We start from the raw sequence: 17,970 nt of genomic DNA, 5'->3' as shown, positions 1-17,970 counted from the left end.
AGGAGGCTTAGGCTACCTTGGTACCAGGTACCAGGTACCTACTGTACCTGCCTTAGGCTAAGAGGCCTCTCTTCTACTCTTATGTATGTACTCCGTACTGTATCCGTACGAGTACACTGACTGCCAGCTACCTTTACTGCTGCTATTACCTATTTAGATTTAGTGATTGATATGGAATCATTTTCTGGGTGAAACTATGAGCGTACTGTATGCTAGAAACGACGTCGTTAGACGGATGGGATGGTCAAGACTTAGGAGCGACTATTTTGGATCATTGAGCAAGTACGGATACTTATTTTGTTGACACCAAACGTCTTGACTATACGTGAGTTCAAGCTGGGGTATTGTCCCTTGCTCCTCCGGCTCCGTTCTACCGCCAGCTTCGGTGTCTTAGGCACTGTACGTAGCATATGGAGGGCTTGGGCCAAGCCACTCGCATAGAACTTGACAGGTCATTCCCGCGTGTAACCTCGGTGGCCGGGTTGGATGCCAGGAATCTCGACTTGACTTGGTAGATAAACAAGGCAGGCTTCGTTCGACAGACATCGATCTTACAGCATGTAACGGTAGTCTGGGTTCATGTCCCCCAACTCCACCTTCTCATACTCGGTCATGCCAATATCAGGAGTCTTGGCCCTGCTCCTGTTCTGACTGATGCAAGCGAAAAAGTACAGGATGCAGCTGACGGCGCTTAGGCAAATGAATCCCAGGCAAATGCTGTATCCTTTGTGGAAAAACGTCTTGGCATCGCCGGCCTCGAAACTGTAACTGGCAATGATACTGAGGCGCACGTCAGTACAACTCGGTAAAATGAAAAACTACCTGAGGTAGATGGAGTCGGGGGGGCCTCACCCGCCAATGTTTCCAAACCCTACTTGCCAGGCGGTGCCTACCGATCGTCGATGATGCCCACCTATTTGTTGATGTTAGCAGTGGCCTCCGAGATTTGATTGGAATCAGGACACTCTGCCAGAGACACTTACCCAAGTTCATGCTGTACCAGCAGACAATAATAGGCATTGCGGAGTAACATCCGGACGTGACTAGGAAAAGGGCTCCATATTCGGTATTGTGGTCGTGGTGTACGGTCATGAGGATCGCAAAACCTGCGATGGCCACGCAGATCGGGATGATGGCAAAGAGGAATCGATGGCGCAACCGATCGGAGAAGGCGGCCACCAACATGGAGAAACCAAAGGCTGCGGCCCACGGTGGGACTGAGTGCAATTGGGTTCCGATGTTGCCGTACCCATAGGATTTGATGATAGTAGGTGCAAAGTAGGCGTAACTATAAGCTGTTTCGGAACCAGTCTTAGTCACGGCCTTGTGAGGGGACCATGGCATCACGACTCACCTGGCACAATAAGACCAAAGTACATGAATCCTGCCAAGAAGATCTTGTAGTCCTTGAAGCAGTTCAGGACGTCCTTGAACGTGATACGTCGCTCGATGGCTGATTTGCCCTGGTCATTCCGAAGTCGCTGCTTGATGTACTCTCGCTCCGGCTCAGTGAGCCATTTGGCATCTTCCACAAAGTCCGGGATGATGAAGAAACAGACAAGAGAGACCACGCAGGTGAGACAGCCCTCCAGGATGAAAACCCATCTCCAGCCGAGATAGCCGCGCATGCCGTTCATCTTACCAATGGCCGAGGCCAGGAGACCGCCGAACGCACCGGCAAGAGTGGTACTGGCGAAAAAGAAAGTATACCGCTTTTGTGCTTCATGTCGCGTGTACCACATCCCGATCAGATAGAAGCATCCTAAGGGGGGAAGGGTATCAGTAACTGCACTGGTCTGCACCCAGTTTGGAATCCCACATACCCGGAAACATGCCTGCCTCGAACAGTCCGAGAAAGAATCGGGTGGTGATGATGCCGCCATAGCCCTGGACAAGACCTTGGCAAACTGTGACGAGGCCGAACCCAAACATACAAATCGAGAGCCAGACGTGGGGCTTGAGACGCTTCAAGATGATATTCGAGGGGATCTCAAAGACGACATATGGGACCTGAGAGACTGCGGTCAGCACCTGGACGACCATACTTCACGATCCCCACATACAAAGAAGATGGTCAAGGCGGTGGAATATTGGGTTGCTGTCAAACCGAGATCCTTCGTGAGGCCGAAGATGGCCGCATTGGCGACATTGGTTCGGTCGAGGAAGGCCAGTAAATAAAGCACCGACAGCACGGGAATCACCCTCAGGTCGATCTTGGTGATCAATCTCCTCTCAGAAATGCCAGCCGGCAAGGCGACGGGTTCGGCGGTTCTATATCCCGCTGCTGGGTGCGCCAGATCTGGATCATAGTTCAGGTTCTGCTCGCCCAGGCCATTCGCGTCATTGTACGCCGCCCGGCTTTTCTCGTCTGCACCAAGATCAGTCCTCGTCCAGCGGCGGTTGAATAAGCAAATTCTGGCTTACTAGACCCGTCGAGGGAAAAGCGCATGTTTGCGGAACAATCGATGACACGATCGCAGGCAGGAGGCTTGCAGTGACTGCTACGCACAAAGCCCGGGGTTCTGGAGGAACCGCCTGACAGGGTTTATGTTTTTGCAAGGAAAGGAAAAAGTGCGGGTGCGACTGGCGGGAAGCGGGACTCCTTTGTAGGACTCCGTAGGTAGTCGAGGAATCGATGGGCAATGCGCACACGCACGCGCACACGGCACACGGACTCGGGCCATGAGGCCGGTGGAGGGAGTGGACTGGTGGACTGTTGCGGAGGCGAGTGGCAACAACACCGTTGCCGGCGTCGCTGGCAATACTACCTTGCCTTGGCTTGTGGTTTTTCCAGATGGAGAAGAGATCTGTAGTCGCTGGATCAGACGTAAGAATAGGGTGGCAGAATTGAGGCGAGAGTGGAGGGCTTGAGGGTCAATCATAGAGCGTGTCACCTGGTGTGATAGGCTGGAGCGAGAGCGGCATTGGCGGCTTCCGGGATCACGAGAGCCTAAGGAGGCCCAGGAGCCTATCCGTGCAGAGGCTGGAAGAAGCCATCCGCGCCTAGACTGCAACAAGCTTGGGTGGTGGCGGCCCCCCGCAAAGACAAGAAATAGGCTGATGCTTGGGTGCCGCCAGAGCCAGTTAGGCAACTCTCTATTCCAAGCCACAGGCTTGATTCAAGCCTAAGCCTTTAAAGCGTCTGCGGACGTCGGGCGGGCCGCCTCAGTCCCTCGTGATTTCACCGAGTTTTTCTGTGGCATAATTCGCTTCCGTTGCTCCGGATGGATGTATGTACAGAGTACGGAGTTCTTTGAAGTTAAGGTATGTACAGACCATCTTTTAGAGGTACCTAGGTAGGTAGGTAATAGGAACCTGGTAGGTAGGAGGTAGGTAGGTACCAGGTAGGCCCAGGTAGGTGGCATCGGCAAATGACTGCGACGGTTCGGAAGCAGAGAGGCCGAGCTGACAAGGTCTGTGTTAACACGTGCCTGCTCTCGAATATCAGGCTTGACCAGGTATACTCCATAAGATACATGTACCTACAGTACGGTGTACTCCGTACTCTGTACTCTGTTTCCGTACTGTGCATATAGGTATGGATGACCCTGGTTGCTTATGCCGGCTATAGTGGTAGCGCGTGGAGCGAGGGTGACACTGATGATGTGGGTGGTGGTGGGCAATCTTGGGGCAGCCAAGGTATCATACCATGTATGTACATCTGCAGGAGTGATACATAGCACCTAACATGTGCCAGCTTCGTGCCTGACCGATGAAGCTGGCGAGTTCGAATGCCGGCGGCAATCATTCATCAGTAGGTACCTACATACATGTATGTAGGTATTCATGCTCTGCCTCCAGACTGTCCCAAAGCCTTTCACTCGCCCCTTTCGGTCTAGCTGGTCTCGGCGAGCTGCTGTCCGCCCGTCAACTTCCCAGATTCAAGCCACTGACTGCCGCCACCCACCATCGCACCCGGTAACCCCAGCTTCAATCTCGCCTATCACGGTCCCTCGGCCTCTGTCAGATCGCTGCTAGCCATGGATACACCGTTTCGGTAGATCCACCACGAAGGAAGAGTCAGGATCATACGCCGTCAAGCCAAAAAGCATTCACCGCGAGGCATGTCTGTCATCTGTTCCTGCGCCTCCCCTCGATTCAGATTCATACTTACCTCACACTCCTCAACACACGGTACAACTCTCCCTCTACTCAGCTGACCGTGTGAACCCTCTAGACCACACTCACCTTCCTCTCAGCTGCGATCTGCGCTTCAGCACACGACGACCACTATTGCCGAGGCCCGTCGTAGCTTTGGGTTGCTCCTCCAGCGGCTGGTCCTCTTGTCTCTACATCCACCACATTCGGACTCGGTGCCAACGCTGGCGCCAGACAATCTCTTGAAAGTCTGGCTCTGCCCCTATCACCCATGGATGCATTCGCCCCTCCTGCACGCCCAAGGGCCAAGGGCAAACGGAAATATGAACACGAGCCCTTCATGAGGGTCGGCTCATCCTTCATCAACTCGGACAGTTCCTCGTACGAGGCAACCGGCTCCAAATCCTCCGACCATGGCAAAGTCGTCTCTCAGTCATCCGTATTGCTGACTGGTCAGTCTGTTGATAACACGGCCAGAGATTGCACGCGGTCCCCGGTCTCCACAGTGAGTCGATCAAGAGCGGAAGCTCCTGCTAATGGGTTTACCTTCGTCATCAGTACATCCGATGATTTCAAGTTTGGTCAGCGTTCGAGCCTAGGGCGAAGCGATCATCAATCATCACTGTCTTTGAGAGACCGTGGGCCTGCGGAGAAACGGCGACGACTGAGTAATTTGACACAGCCAGATCAGAGACCCACGTTGAAACCGAGTCGGCCAATTGCGAACTCAGATCAGGTGAACAGCGATGTATGGCAGACCATCCTTGGTTATTGTGAACCGAAACTTCTTCTGGAGGTCAAAACCCTTAATTCAGCCTTCAATCGCCTGCTATCTGATCGGTCCGCTATCTGGAAAGCAAGCAGGCAGAATCACTTCGGGCCCGATATGCCTGATTGCCCTCCGGGCTTGACAGAGCAGCAGTATGTTGACCTACTGGCAGGTCGTGGATGCCAGAGCAGTACTTGTCCAAACGAGAACACCGCGAGGGTGTTCTGGACGTTTCAAGTCCGGCTTTGCGCGAGATGTTTTAAGGAAAGGACCGTGAGGGTATGAGACTTTTTAGCCTTGGCCGCCCAGGGCTTGATGCTGACTTTCCCAGGCCGACGAGCTCCCTTTGCAGCGGAGGCATAGCATCCCGCTATGGAAAGAGGAAGACTCTGTAAAAGCTGCGATGGAGCTTTGGGAACTGCTTCCAATGGCATGGAGTGATGGGTGAGTCCAATGGCCTCCCAGATGCCTACTCTTGTTAATGTTGGGTGTCTCCAGACGACGTTACATGCGACCTCGTTCGGTCGATGAAACCGCCAACGGCTGGAGAGCCGAGTCCAATTCAAGTCATTTCACTTTCCTCAAATCTTCCTATGCGACGTTGGAAGCTGAGTACATTGACCTTCTCTCTCACTCACCTACCGGTGGTGGAGCAGTTAAAGAGTGGGTAGATGGTATTCACAAACAAACGATGGCATTTATGGCGCAGGTCAAGAATACGGAGACCTGGTTCAAGTCGCAGAGTACGCCAGATAAGGACCTGCAGCAGGTGAGAATTGACTTCTTTGAAGCGCGGGCCGCGCAATTATCCCCCCCCCTGCAAAGCCAGATGCTGTGGAACATGGCAGCTTTCCGGCGAGTGGTGAGGGTTCCACAGGCACCGTCAGAAAGATCTTGGAACACGTTGAAAGCAAAGATCTTGCCCTACCAGGCACAAGCGGCGCAAGTAGAAATTTTCAAAGCTGCCATGGCCCGTGACAGCTTCCCACAGATCTGTCCCAATATCAAATTGTTCCAAAGATTGCACGACCACCGGTCTGGGCGAAACAAATCCTGCCGCAGCCTGCAAAGCGAACAAGCATTCGTCCTTCGACTAGGCCGCGAACAATTCGCCCGTTGTGTCCAGGATAAAGTGGCAGACGCAGACCTTCTTTTACTATGTCTGAAGCGGGTGTACGATGCTTACGAACAGCGCAAAGAAACAGGAGGATGTCCAGTAGGACTCAACTATGATGGCTCGACAGGCCCGTACGTTTTGACCCTGGATGATGCTCGCATGATCGTGAAGGACGTCTTGATGGAAGAGATCTCTCCACGATCTCAGCGAGGAGAGACGGTCTTCCGAAGTCTCAGATGCCGAGGCTGCCGTCGCAGCGATTTTGTCAAGACGTGGAATTTCTCCGGAGCATTCGAACACATGTTGACTGCGCACGCTCAACAAGTCGGCGAAGGCTTGGAGTTCTGGCGGTTTGCTATTCCATACGGCACGTGGAAACCACCTGATAACGAAGATGAACCATATCGCTTCCCTTGGTACCGGGTGCCTTGGCCTAAGTGTCTACCCCTGGCTCCGGTTCACCAAGATACGCGGGAACTGGAGCCCTGGCATCCAGACTCCGCCGAACCATACCGTCCTTTGGAGATCCGCACAACGGTGTCTGCCTTTGCTGGGCGCCGGCCCCGGCAGAACGATATCCCAGACACTGACTTTGCTGGGAACCTGATCTTCGCGGCGAGTACTCTGAGGGGTGTACGGGTCGATGGTTCTTGCCAGATGAAGATTGCTTTGAAATATGCCATGGATCGTTACGCTGCCACTTCAGCGACGGAGGCGCCACTTTCCATGTTCAGGGACGGTGTCGAGGGAGTGCGGCAAGCCAATCCGGCGATCGACCTCCGATTCCGATGCGGAGTGTGTGTTGGGGATGAAGACATTATCCAAAGCGCGAAACACGTCAAATACAGGGTCCCAGTTGAAGCGCTTGTGATTCACTGGAAGGAGAAGCACCAGGGTGGAGAGGCTAACTGGGGCCAAGGCCTCATGTGCCTGCCATCCGACAGCGAAGTGATGGCGCAGATTGCAGAGTCCGACCAGAGTCTACAGCAGGAAAAGGAACTTGCCAAAGCCAGAGCGGCTGAGCTTCCCACGAATGTCAGGAAGCGACCAAAATTAAAGACCAGCGTGGTGCTGCAGACACGATCAGGCAGCGAAGTATTGGAGGAGCTCTTTCCCCAAGAGACCGACGTACTCTCAGGCGACAAAGGCAGTAAAGCCAGTCCTTCAGGGGACTATGATGGGAAGATTGAAGAACATGCCGACAGGATGATATTATGATTGCGAACGGGATGCCATGATCGGCACAAGAACATAGACAGGAAAGGAGCATACAATATTGACGTAGGGCTATGGCATGGGAGTCGGGCCAAAGCATCACCTGAGTTAAGCTGCATACTGGAGTTCATGGTTTACAAACTCGCATTTCAATCCTTACGAAGCAGCGTTTAGTTGCGCCGTCCAGTCTGTGTGCACGTAGATAATAAGCAAGAGCGTGCGATGGGATGCTGGCGGAAATCTATTCAGGGGAGAGGCGTTTCCAGAAGAAGAAATTGTGACCGAGGCAGACGTAGTCCACCGTATTGCGACAGATTGCATCAACGTTGGCCGCGGGCCTAAATTAAGGCTTCTTGGGTCAATGGACGAAGCAGTGGTGTAGCCAATGATTCAGAAACCCAGCTTACGCTTACGTTCGCGCTTACAATATAGTAAAAACTACAAAACGCGACCGAAGCTGGTCAGGTCATGGACCATGATGAGAATACGGAGAAGTATGAGTGAATATGTACATCCGTCCAACAAAGAAACTTTGCCGAGATGAAGTCAAGACTCACGTTGTCATTCAAGTTCCTATATCATTCTCCTCTCATCACAGGGCCAAGTCTGGAGTTGCGCCCATCAGATTCAGACTGCACCTTACTTATAATCCACCCAATGATGATGGGCAGAAGGCATATCCGTGATATGTCAAATGTCCCGACGGGTCGAGATTCAACGCAGTGGCCAATGTCAATGTCTCACATTAACTGGATATGCCTTAAGTACCTTTGATATAAGGGAATCCCGTCATTGAACGAAGCCAAAGCCCAAAACATGGTCGCGACTTCAAGCACGCCAACAGAAACCCAACCGTCCAACGAAGGTGATTGCGATCCCCCAATTCGATCATGACTCTAAGCAGTCGGAGCAGTCGGAGCAACAGTGACCTCTGTTTCCGCAGCGATGACCTCGTTTTCCACAATGGCGACAGTCTGTTTGGTTTGTACGACAACATCATCAGGAACATAGGTTTTCTTTTCATTTGCAGCGTAAAGTGGCAGACCTGGCTCGTCCCACGGTTTTGGAGTGAACATCAAGATACTTTTCAAACACCACGCACTCAAGGCCTGTGTCTTGGTAGCGTCGAGAAGACTAAGTCCTGGAGCCTTTCGGTGCATACAGACAGCACTCATCTTGATGCGCTCCATCTTTCCAGGTCCACCATTCACGATGGCGTCCTCGGCCAAAGCCCACGCGAGAGGATGGTACATGATGCCCTCATGCGAATATGCGAGCCCAGCGGGCTTCAGGAAGGCGGCGACTTGCACTTCACAGTTAGTCACTCCAACATTACGATCATCTTTCATTAGTGCCGAGGCCGCTGCTCCAAATTGTGGTTGAACGACTTCATCTGTCGCAGAATAGATCGACGTGGTGGGCACATAGGCAGAATCACCTCCATTGGAACGCAGCGTGGCGATGTAGTTGGAATTGCGAGTCTGATGCCACACTGCCGGAGTGCCAGGCTGGGTTCCCTTGAAGGGGGTGAGGCCCCAGGCGTTGACTGTCCCGCGGAAATCGGCCGACAGACATATGAAGTTGCTGACTTGTTCGCGAGTGCTGGGCCAATATTTCAATGACCATTGGGTGGCTAGGTTTCCCTGGGACCATGCCACGACCGCGACCTTCTTTTGACATCTCGTTGAGATGTAGTTGATGGCGTATGCCACGTGTTCTGCATTCTTGGGAGATTCGTCGCACATCCGACCGGGAATGTTCAACCAGACCGGGTCGCCGAAGGAACTGGCCTTGAGGAGTTTGGCGAAATTGCTCTCAAACGCTTCGCCCCCATAGCTCCCTGTGCCAGGGACCAGGATGACTGGCGTTTTCCCATCTTCACCATACTTGAAACTGGCAGGAATGAAGATGGCAGAACGCAAGGGGGTTTCTTGTATCGAGTAGGGTGCGTCGTCAGGGGATCGACTCGGATAGATTGCGACTCCCAGATCAGGATTCTCATTCTGATAACTGTTGATGTCGATCCCACTTCCACCGAGGCTGAACTTCATGTTGAAGAACACGAAGCTGTCAAAGTTTGGCTGGTGAGATTCAATGCAAACACCAAACACCTCAGTCTGAGAAGTTGTCTATTCGTGCAGAGGAAGCTCCCACCGGAGAGAAGTCGGTCAAGAGGGTATAAAAGCTACCCACTGACTCAACTGGTGTCTCAGAAACAAGTCGAGGGTTGACAATCGACAATCTTCCGACCGCATTCATAGCAGACATGCCCCGCCGCCTCACCCATCGCCTTTGTAAAGCACCATCCTCTGACCGTGCAAGAGATCGACAACACACTACTGATCAAAGTCCCTCAGGTCAGTCCGACCAAGCTCAGCTAACAAGACGTCTCCCAATCACCAAGCTTCAAACGCAGGCCATTGCTCAGCTCTACCAGCAGAGTCGAGTTTCATCGCTATGTCAAATGGTACGCGAAGGCGCCTACTCCGCACAATCTACGTAAAAAGGAAAGGCTCGCATGAGGCCGGTCGTGCATATACGTATGGGGCCAAATCCCTCACCAGCCAACAGCAGCTCGTCCACCTTGTTCTAGCAATATGTCAGAGCGCCTATTGGTCGTCTGCTTCACTGGGGCTGCACCAAACCGTCCTTGGTCCACCAGGCTGAGCGAGGCCTGTTGATCTGTGAGCAGGACAAGTGCATCTTATTTGTCCTGACATATGCAACCATTTACGTACAGTCTGGCGCAACTCGTAATGGATCCACGCTTGGACATGTTTTCACGTCAACAGCTGTGCGCATTGGGACATGTTTCCTATCTTCCCTGTGGCAGGTACCAATAGGAGTCAGAAGTCACAAGGTAGGTGGACGTCAGCACCATGTCGGCGAGACCTAGACGACAGAAGCAGTTTGCATGCGTGCAGGTAGGTATGTCAAATATGCAGGGTCATATTTCATGCTAGATGCCCAGCCAGACCAAGGTGCAAGCGTCTGACTGGTAGAAGAGCCCGTTAGGCTGTGGCTATGCGGAGAATGGGTCGGCAGCCCCGGTGGCAGTTGTCTCAAACGGGAGACACGATAGCTCTAGCTTCCTCGGGCAAACCCGAATGGTCGGGCAGATCAGCGTTCGGATAGAATGGTTTGGTATGTCTTGTCAAAGATAGGAAGCAAGAGACACTCCACAGGTAGGTGATGGCAAGCTAAAGACATTCAGACCGGGGATGATTGGGTATAGGCCCTTCGGCCGCTTTGACCGATGGAGATGAATGAAGATCTTCAACTGAATCAGGGAGGTAGGTGGGTTTCCATATACCATATAGTCTTGAGACCCTCTGTTGGATTCTCCCGGTCAGACTCTCTCGAACGTTCTCGAGCGGCTCCTCTCCGACCTCCATCAGAAAAATGACCTCTCTTTTCAACAAGGCCGCGGCAGCAGCGAAGAATGTTCAGAACTCAGTCAGCAGCAATGCAGCCATTGACAATGTCACAAGCAAGTTCGGACTGGCGAGCGTGACCAGCACGGTGACCAGCATAGTCTCAGGCACACAAGATGAGAGTCTCAAGCACCGTTATTCCAGTTCCCACCCCATTTCCGAGGGGAACAGTGTCAAGTTCCACGTCGATGGATGCGCATATTTCTGGGCCGTCTCGGAAGCATTGGAGAAAGCCAAGGAGTCAATCTGGATTCTTGGTTGTAAGTGGTTCTTGCTTTGGCAAACGCCCTTATATTGGCTTGCACCGTACAATTCCAATACTGACTGGGCTGTGCGTGATAGGGTGGATCTCCCCAGAAGTCTATCTCAGACGCCCGCCGTCGGAGAATGAGCAATATCGACTTGATCGCATGCTTCTGGCGGCGGCCGAACGCGGTGTCAAAGTCAATGTGATTGTCTTCAAGGAGGTTCCTCAAGTCATGTACTGTAGGTGGTCTTGTGTCACGTCAAGAATCCCCTTGTGCTGAATAGCGATGGTATCTAGTATCTTCGTACCACTCCAAGCACGCTCTCGAGGCTCTTCACCCCAACATTGCCGTCTTCCGATATCCAGAGCATTATTCTGGAGCCAAGGGAGCCATGTCAGCCACCAAGAGTATGCTGCAAGGCATCGTATCCGGAAACAGGGCAAATCTAGGCAAGGTCTCAGATGAGACGTTGCAGACCATGATCGCCGTGGCAGGAGGGCCGACGTTGTTGTGGGCGCATCACGAGAAGCTCGTCATCGTCGACCGAGGGACCGTCTTCATGGGCGGCATAGATCTCTCGTACGGCAGATGGGATACGATCCAGCACCCAATCGCCGACGCTCATCCGGGAAATCTAGACGACATTGTGTTCCCCGGTCAAGACTACAACAATGCCCGGGTGATGGATTTCAAGAATCTAGACAATTGGGAGCACAACAGACTAAGCCGTCTGACCACGTCGAGAATGGGTTGGCAGGACATCTCGATCAGCGCGACTGGACCGGCCGTGGCCGATATCTGTGACCATTTCGTTGAGCGCTGGAACTTCATATACGGCATGAAATACAACACTGGCCTCCCCATAGACTCACGATATGCACGCATCACCCCCACCCCCACCAGCGACCAGCCATCGCCAGCGACCGCCGCGTCGTCGGGCGGGATGAAGTGCCAACTCGTGCGCAGTGTGACGCGCTGGAGCAGTGGCAGCCCTCTCGAGCACAGCGTGTACGATGCATACGTGGACATCATCGAGAAGAGTGAGCACTTTGTGTACATGGAGCAACAATTCTTCATCACATCGACCGGAGAATGGCTAGGGACGGTGTGGAACCGCGTGGGCGAAGCGTTGGTCAAACGCATTCTACGCGCCGCACAAGAAGGCAAAAGGTACAAGGTGACTGTCATCATGCCTTCCGTACCGGCCTTCCCCGGCGACCTGCAGTCTTTGATTGTCGGGCACCCGCCTCGGGCCATCATGAAGTTGCAGTACAAATCCATCTCGCGAGGAGGGTTCAGCATCATGGACAAGCTCCGACGCGCGGGGGTTGATCCGAAGGAATACATCCGCTTCTACAATCTGCGCAACTACGACCGCATCAACGAAAGCGGAACCATGCAGAAGACCGAGAAGGCCAGTGGCGTCGACTACACGCTCGCCAGTCAGGACCACGACGACATTGTTGACCCGTTCGGGCTGCGGGCTCAAAAGGAGATGGGTGAGTTCGAAGGCGACCAGATCCCGAAGAACCACGAGGCCTACCGCAAGTACCAGACCGCCACCGACCACGGCCACAGCTCCTGGGACACGGTGAGCACGTGCTACATGCTCGGTGGCACCGACATCCGCAAGGTGCCCTGGGTGGGAGGCGGCAGCATGAAGGAGATCGACGCCTTCGTGACCGAGGAGCTGTACGTACATTCCAAGGTGCTGATCGCCGACGACCGGGTCGTGCTCTGCGGATCGGCCAACCTTAACGACCGCTCGCTCAAGGGCAGTCGAGACTCGGAGATAGCGCTGGTGATCGAGGATCCCACCCCTCTCGCGACCACCATGAACGGGCAGCCCTTCCAGGCGAGCCGGTTCGCCGCGGGCATGCGCCGATATCTCTTCCGCAAACACCTGGGTCTGTTGGCGCCACAGGACATGCGTCGGCCAGACGCTCACTTCACGCCTGCGCCCGGCGACAATGGCTACGACTTTGGATCCCCAGAGGATGCCATCGTCGCCGACCCCCTGAGTGACCAGTTCCTCGAACACTGGAACGGCGTGGCGTTGCAGAACACGCTGGCGTTTCGCAAGGTGTTCGCCCCCATGCCCGACGACACGGCCCAGACGTGGCTGCAGTACCAGGCCTTGTTCTGGAAGCGCTTCTCAGGCCCCGACGGCTTCCACATGGCACAATGGGGACACGTGGCCAAGGACAACTTTCCCGCCGGCGATGAAGGGGTCACGGCGGTCAAGGAGGAGCTTGCCAAGGTTAGAGGCATGCTTGTCGAGATGCCGTTGGAGTTTCTGTCCAAGACAGACATTCAGATTGAAGATCCAGGCTATAACATTATCACAAGGCAGGGATATGTCTGAGTGAAGAGGATGGTTTGATGTCTGAATGAATGATTTGCAGAGATCAGACTGGCGTTGAATTAGGGGGATTTTGCATTAGTATACGTAGGGGAGTACTAGGGTAACTTCGAGGTAAATTACATATATACCATAAATGGTTTAGTCGACTAGACTTCAATCCTGTGGGAGATTGTCGCTAACCCCCATCTGGCAAGTAGCAGCGAGATGAGGAGCTCGCTGGTGGGGGCCGGGGGTTTCCGGTCAAGGCGGAGGAGCGGATAAGTGCGGAATCTAGCCTCGGGTTTCGATAACTCAGGGTGTTACAGAGAGCTGAGGGCCAATTACGAGGCCTCGGAGGGGACTTCTGCCAGATAACTAATCCTATCCCGTAATGGTGCGCGATAGTTGCCGAACTGATAAACCGGTACGAGACATGATTCGCTTATCTTGCTCTAACACCACTTACGCCGATAACGTGAACGGGCAGAGAATTGCCTGATACAGGCTAACTGACATTTACTGCTTGTACTGCTTGGTCCACCTTCAACTCCGTTTCAACACCATCGCCGCCTTTCTCCAGCTCAAGCGGCAAGCCCAAGCTCATGCTGGTGAGACTTTTCTCGGCGTGGGCCCTTTCACTCCCTCTGCTGTGACCAGTCGTGGCCTTTTCAATTGCTCATTATTCAGCGCTCTTCTGCGCCCTTCGGTCCATGTGGTCGGTGCCTGTGCCTTGCACTGTCTAGACCCGACGGCGCATCACCCTCGGACCTCTCCTTATAAGTGACACTACGCCGGCCAGTTCTTTTCTTCTCTCACCTTCTCGTCACACACCCGAACCCGGTTCCGAACCAACACAGTCTCTCTCTCGCCATGGCTACGGCTGCTGCTGCTCGTGCTCTCACGAAAGCCTTCCCCCGAAGCGCTTCTTCCGCCACCTCCTCCGTCCGCCTCGCCGCTCGTCCCTCGCGCGACACTGCCGCAAAGCATTTCTTCCGGCAATCTTCCCGCCGGCACTACTCCTCTGGTCCAGAGCCGGCCAAGAAGTCGAGCTCCGGCGCCATCCTCGGAGGAGCCGCGGCGGCTGCTCTGCTGGCAGGTGGTTTCTACTACTATTCCCAAGGTGAACTGCACCTCAAGTCCGGGAGCGCAGGACAGTCTGCTGGCCTGCTCAACCCCACCGCCCAAGACTACCAAAAGGTGTACGATGCGGTTGCCAAGGCTCTCTGGGAGAAAGACGATTACGATGATGGATCATACGGTCCTGTCCTGCTCCGACTGGCGTGGCACGCTTCTGGCACCTACGATGCTGCCACAGGAACCGGTGGAAGCAATGGTGCCACCATGCGGTTTGCTCCCGAATCCGACCATGGTGCCAACGCTGGCTTGAAAGCTGCCCGCGACTTTTTGGAGCCCATCAAGCGTATGTCTCGAAACTGGAAAATACTCGTTTGAGGCGCGATACTGATTGCCTCGCAGAACAATTCCCCTGGATCTCGTACTCCGACCTGTGGATCTTGGCCGGTGTTTGCGCTGTGCAGGAGATGCAAGGCCCAACCATCCCGTTCCGACCGGGTCGACAAGACAGGGACGTTGCCTTCTGCACTCCAGACGGGCGTTTGCCCGACGCCACCAAGGACCAGAATCACATCCGGGCCATCTTCGGCCGGATGGGCTTCAACGACCAGGAAATGGTTGCTCTTTCTGGTGCACACGCCCTGGGTATGTCTCACCGACTCTCGAAGCGCTGGGGTTCTTTAGCTGACACCTCACAGGACGATGCCACGTTGACCGCTCTGGCTTCGATGGCCCCTGGACCTTCTCGCCGACTGTTCTGACCAACGACTACTACCGACTTTTGCTCGACGAGAAATGGTCCTGGCGCAAGTGGAACGGCCCCAAGCAGTATGAAGATGTGAAGACACACTCCCTGATGATGCTCCCGACCGACATGGCCCTGATCAAAGACGCGACTTTCAAGAAATACGTCGAGAAATACGCAAAGGACAACGACGCCTTCTTCAAGGACTTCTCCGCCGCCGTCACCAAGCTGTTCGAACTCGGTGTGCCGTTCCAGAGCAAGGCCGAAGACAGAATCACTTTCAAGCCCACTGTCTCGCAGTAAATGTCGTCCTTGACAGCAACGAACCCCACCAGGCATATCAGACAGGCTATGCGCAGAAGGGACAGGATGCGCGGTGAGCTCTCTTCGCCACTCATTTCTTGAGTTGTGTTATCTCGCACCGCACTCGTTTTGCATTCTGCGATGGCGCTTCTCTTAAATATGCCAGGTTGTATTAAAACATCCTTTCGACTACGCACGTGGCAGGAGGAGGAGGAGATTGGATCAGGGAATTTCCCCCATTCCATTTCCCATTAGACACCGCAGACTAGACTAGACTTACTTAGACTCTGTTGTTCTGTAAGACCCTTTCCTTTGCTGGATTTCTGGCTGCAAGTTCAAGTTAGACAGCGACACATGGAGAGCTAGACATACCATACATACCCTGATAGAACAATGGAGAGCTAGACTTACCATACCACACCCTGATAGAACAATTAAATAGACTATTAGACTTCGTATGGATCAGAGTGTACTCCGTACACTGTATGGACAATTCCTCAAGGTCGGATGGGCTCTACAGAGTACTTGTAGGCTTTTGATGCCAACTACCAACTGTCCACTGTCCACTGTCCACTGTCCACAGGCGTCTTTCAGATCTGCTGTGACCATGATTGTACGAGTATTGTACAGTACCAAAGTTCAGGGGAAGAAAGTAGCACCTATCCGTACGAACCTGTATAGTAAGTATTTGGGGCCTCGTACCCTAAGCCTGAGGCTTAGGCCTACCGACAGTTTTGGTGGCTAAAGGCGCCGACGAGGCTGCGGCTAAGGGGCTTACATAAGGCTATGGCTCGCCTCCTAAGCCTAAGCCCCTTTTCCTCCCGCCTTGACTACTGTTTAGTACTGTAATTATCCCCTGAGAGTATTGAAAGTGCAGTATACAGTAGGGTAGGTAGGTACAGTCAACCCGACGGCAGTTGGCAGTCGGCAGTTTGGAGTAAGATCTTTCCACTCGGGCTTCTCGGCTCCTTCTCCTCTCTCGTAGTCTGGTTATCAGGCAGATGAACGAGTTACGAACCACGTCAGACTTCAGTACGAGAAGACCACTACGACAACGACAACGACAAAGACAACGACAACGACAACGACAAAGACAACGACAACGACAACGACAAAGACAACGACAGCGATAACGCGGCCTCAAACCGGCATGGCACTGTATCGAGGCAACCGAGCCTTGTATACTTCTGAGGCAGTCACATGGGATAATCGGGTGGGTTGAAGTTTGGACCAGCTCTCGTTCTCGTTTTACACGGCTGCTCACCCGTTGATCGTCGGAGATGCACGCGAACGAACACGAAGGGGAAAACACTAGCCGAACACTGCACTAGACCAAACTGGCGCTGCATCAATGGCAGCCTGAAAGAAAACTGATCGAGCAGAAGCCTCCCGGGGGGCTTGATCGTTCGCCCAAACAGATACGACGAAGGGCAGTCAGAGGGCGATTTGGCGATTGCCGTTCTGACTGCCTGGTCGATTGCCAGGGTGGTGCATGATCTTTGATAATGATGCCAGATCGAAATGGAATGAAATAAAGACGGTCCCTGTTCTTCGCAACTCTAGTCCAAATTGCTGGAATGAAACGTCGGGCCAGGTACAAAACAAGGCAGAATTTGTACAACAGTGGACAAATGTCGAGATTGGTCAGCAGGCTTCAAGACCCCTTTTTCCTGGCCGACGGAGGTCGACCACTGTATTTCCGCAACGGCGGGATCGACGACCTGGATGCCGCACAGGATGAAGTGCTCTGGATCCATCTAGTCATTGAGGCTTTGATCGATACACGCTCGCACGTTGATCAGTTCAAGTACACCATGTCGCAGATTGCCGAGCACATTGACGCTGCCACCACCGATGAAATCAGACAACGGAGCAAACTGCTCGCCACCACTCGGGAGAAATTCATCAGCATGAGCAATGATTGTGATCAGTGGCTGATTGACTTTGCCAGCGTCGACCCGATCCCGCGGCTCCAGAAACTTGCTGATGCCGGCGCAAATATCGTCAGGGCTCATGTCGCCGCGTGTAAACGTGATCTAGACAGAGAGATGCTGATTCGGTTCATACGGTCGGAGAGAGGCCGGGCAACGCTGGAAGGAGTCTTCGAGACCCAAGTCAGGTCCTTGTTATGCGAGGCCCCGGATGAGTGCAAAGATGTAGACCTTTGCGAGAGACTGTTGGACTGGCATAGGTGCTTCTGATAGACTCCTATATGCAATTGAAGTCAATACCTGTGTATATCGGACCAATATTTCGACATCCCAAATCCTTTTTTGTTCAATCTTCCAGTCTGGTTGTTTGTCCCTTAGTCCTCCTGTCTAAGCCCATAGAGGCAGACGTCAGACGTGAGAGGGTGCGGCAGTTTGGTGAAACGCGTCTGGCCAGGAAGTGAATGTCACCGCCGTGATTCATAACAACTGCGCTTTCCAGATCAGTATCTGCCAGACCATAAGGCTGCGCGCCCCAAAGCTCTACAGGCAGCAAACACAGCAGACTTCGTGGACAATTTGACAGACAGAAGGATAGAATTTGCGTTGCATTGTCTTGCGACACTCACGATGATGGCCTACCATACGCGACCGTCCCTTCTCGGACCTCCTCCCACGGTTGGTTGGCAGATGTT

The 17,970-nt window shown here is 53.5% G+C and overlaps 6 protein-coding genes across 6 annotated transcripts; 4 read left to right on the top strand and 2 right to left on the bottom strand.

Annotated features, from left to right (window-relative positions):
* Window positions 1-551: 551 nt before the first annotated feature.
* Window positions 552-2,449, bottom strand: A1O3_07561 (uncharacterized protein; the record flags this gene model as incomplete). Its single annotated transcript, XM_007737669.1, has 7 exons — window positions 552-780; window positions 853-913; window positions 984-1,295; window positions 1,355-1,762; window positions 1,824-2,010; window positions 2,064-2,368; window positions 2,425-2,449. 7 exons carry the CDS (start codon window positions 2,447-2,449, stop codon window positions 552-554), a joined length of 1,527 nt encoding a protein of 508 aa, XP_007735859.1.
* A 1,920-nt stretch (window positions 2,450-4,369) lies between these two features.
* On the top strand, window positions 4,370-7,202 carry A1O3_07560 (uncharacterized protein; the record flags this gene model as incomplete). The annotated part of the gene is made up of 3 exons (XM_007737668.1): window positions 4,370-5,146; window positions 5,199-5,311; window positions 5,366-7,202. 3 exons carry the CDS (start codon window positions 4,370-4,372, stop codon window positions 7,200-7,202), a joined length of 2,727 nt encoding a protein of 908 aa, XP_007735858.1.
* An 893-nt stretch (window positions 7,203-8,095) lies between these two features.
* Window positions 8,096-9,250, bottom strand: A1O3_07559 (uncharacterized protein; the record flags this gene model as incomplete). The annotated part of the gene is made up of 1 exon (XM_007737667.1): window positions 8,096-9,250. One exon carries the CDS (start codon window positions 9,248-9,250, stop codon window positions 8,096-8,098), a length of 1,155 nt encoding a protein of 384 aa, XP_007735857.1.
* Window positions 9,251-10,601: 1,351 nt separating this feature from the next.
* On the top strand, window positions 10,602-13,246 carry A1O3_07558 (uncharacterized protein; the record flags this gene model as incomplete). Its single annotated transcript, XM_007737666.1, has 3 exons — window positions 10,602-10,893; window positions 10,976-11,119; window positions 11,178-13,246. The coding sequence occupies 3 exons, from the start codon at window positions 10,602-10,604 to the stop codon at window positions 13,244-13,246; spliced, it is 2,505 nt and encodes an 834-aa protein (XP_007735856.1).
* Window positions 13,247-14,095: 849 nt separating this feature from the next.
* On the top strand, window positions 14,096-15,347 carry A1O3_07557 (cytochrome c peroxidase; the record flags this gene model as incomplete). The annotated part of the gene is made up of 3 exons (XM_007737665.1): window positions 14,096-14,645; window positions 14,702-14,944; window positions 14,998-15,347. 3 exons carry the CDS (start codon window positions 14,096-14,098, stop codon window positions 15,345-15,347), a joined length of 1,143 nt encoding a protein of 380 aa, XP_007735855.1.
* A 1,631-nt stretch (window positions 15,348-16,978) lies between these two features.
* On the top strand, window positions 16,979-17,548 carry A1O3_07556 (uncharacterized protein; the record flags this gene model as incomplete). Its single annotated transcript, XM_007737664.1, has 1 exon — window positions 16,979-17,548. The coding sequence occupies one exon, from the start codon at window positions 16,979-16,981 to the stop codon at window positions 17,546-17,548; it is 570 nt and encodes a 189-aa protein (XP_007735854.1).
* Window positions 17,549-17,970: the final 422 nt, after the last annotated feature.

This window comes from Capronia epimyces (assembly GCF_000585565.1).
Source record: "Capronia epimyces CBS 606.96 chromosome Unknown aczIQ-supercont1.6, whole genome shotgun sequence".
NCBI lineage: Eukaryota > Fungi > Ascomycota > Eurotiomycetes > Chaetothyriales > Herpotrichiellaceae > Capronia > Capronia epimyces.
This window is presented reverse-complemented; position numbering and strand designations above follow the sequence as displayed.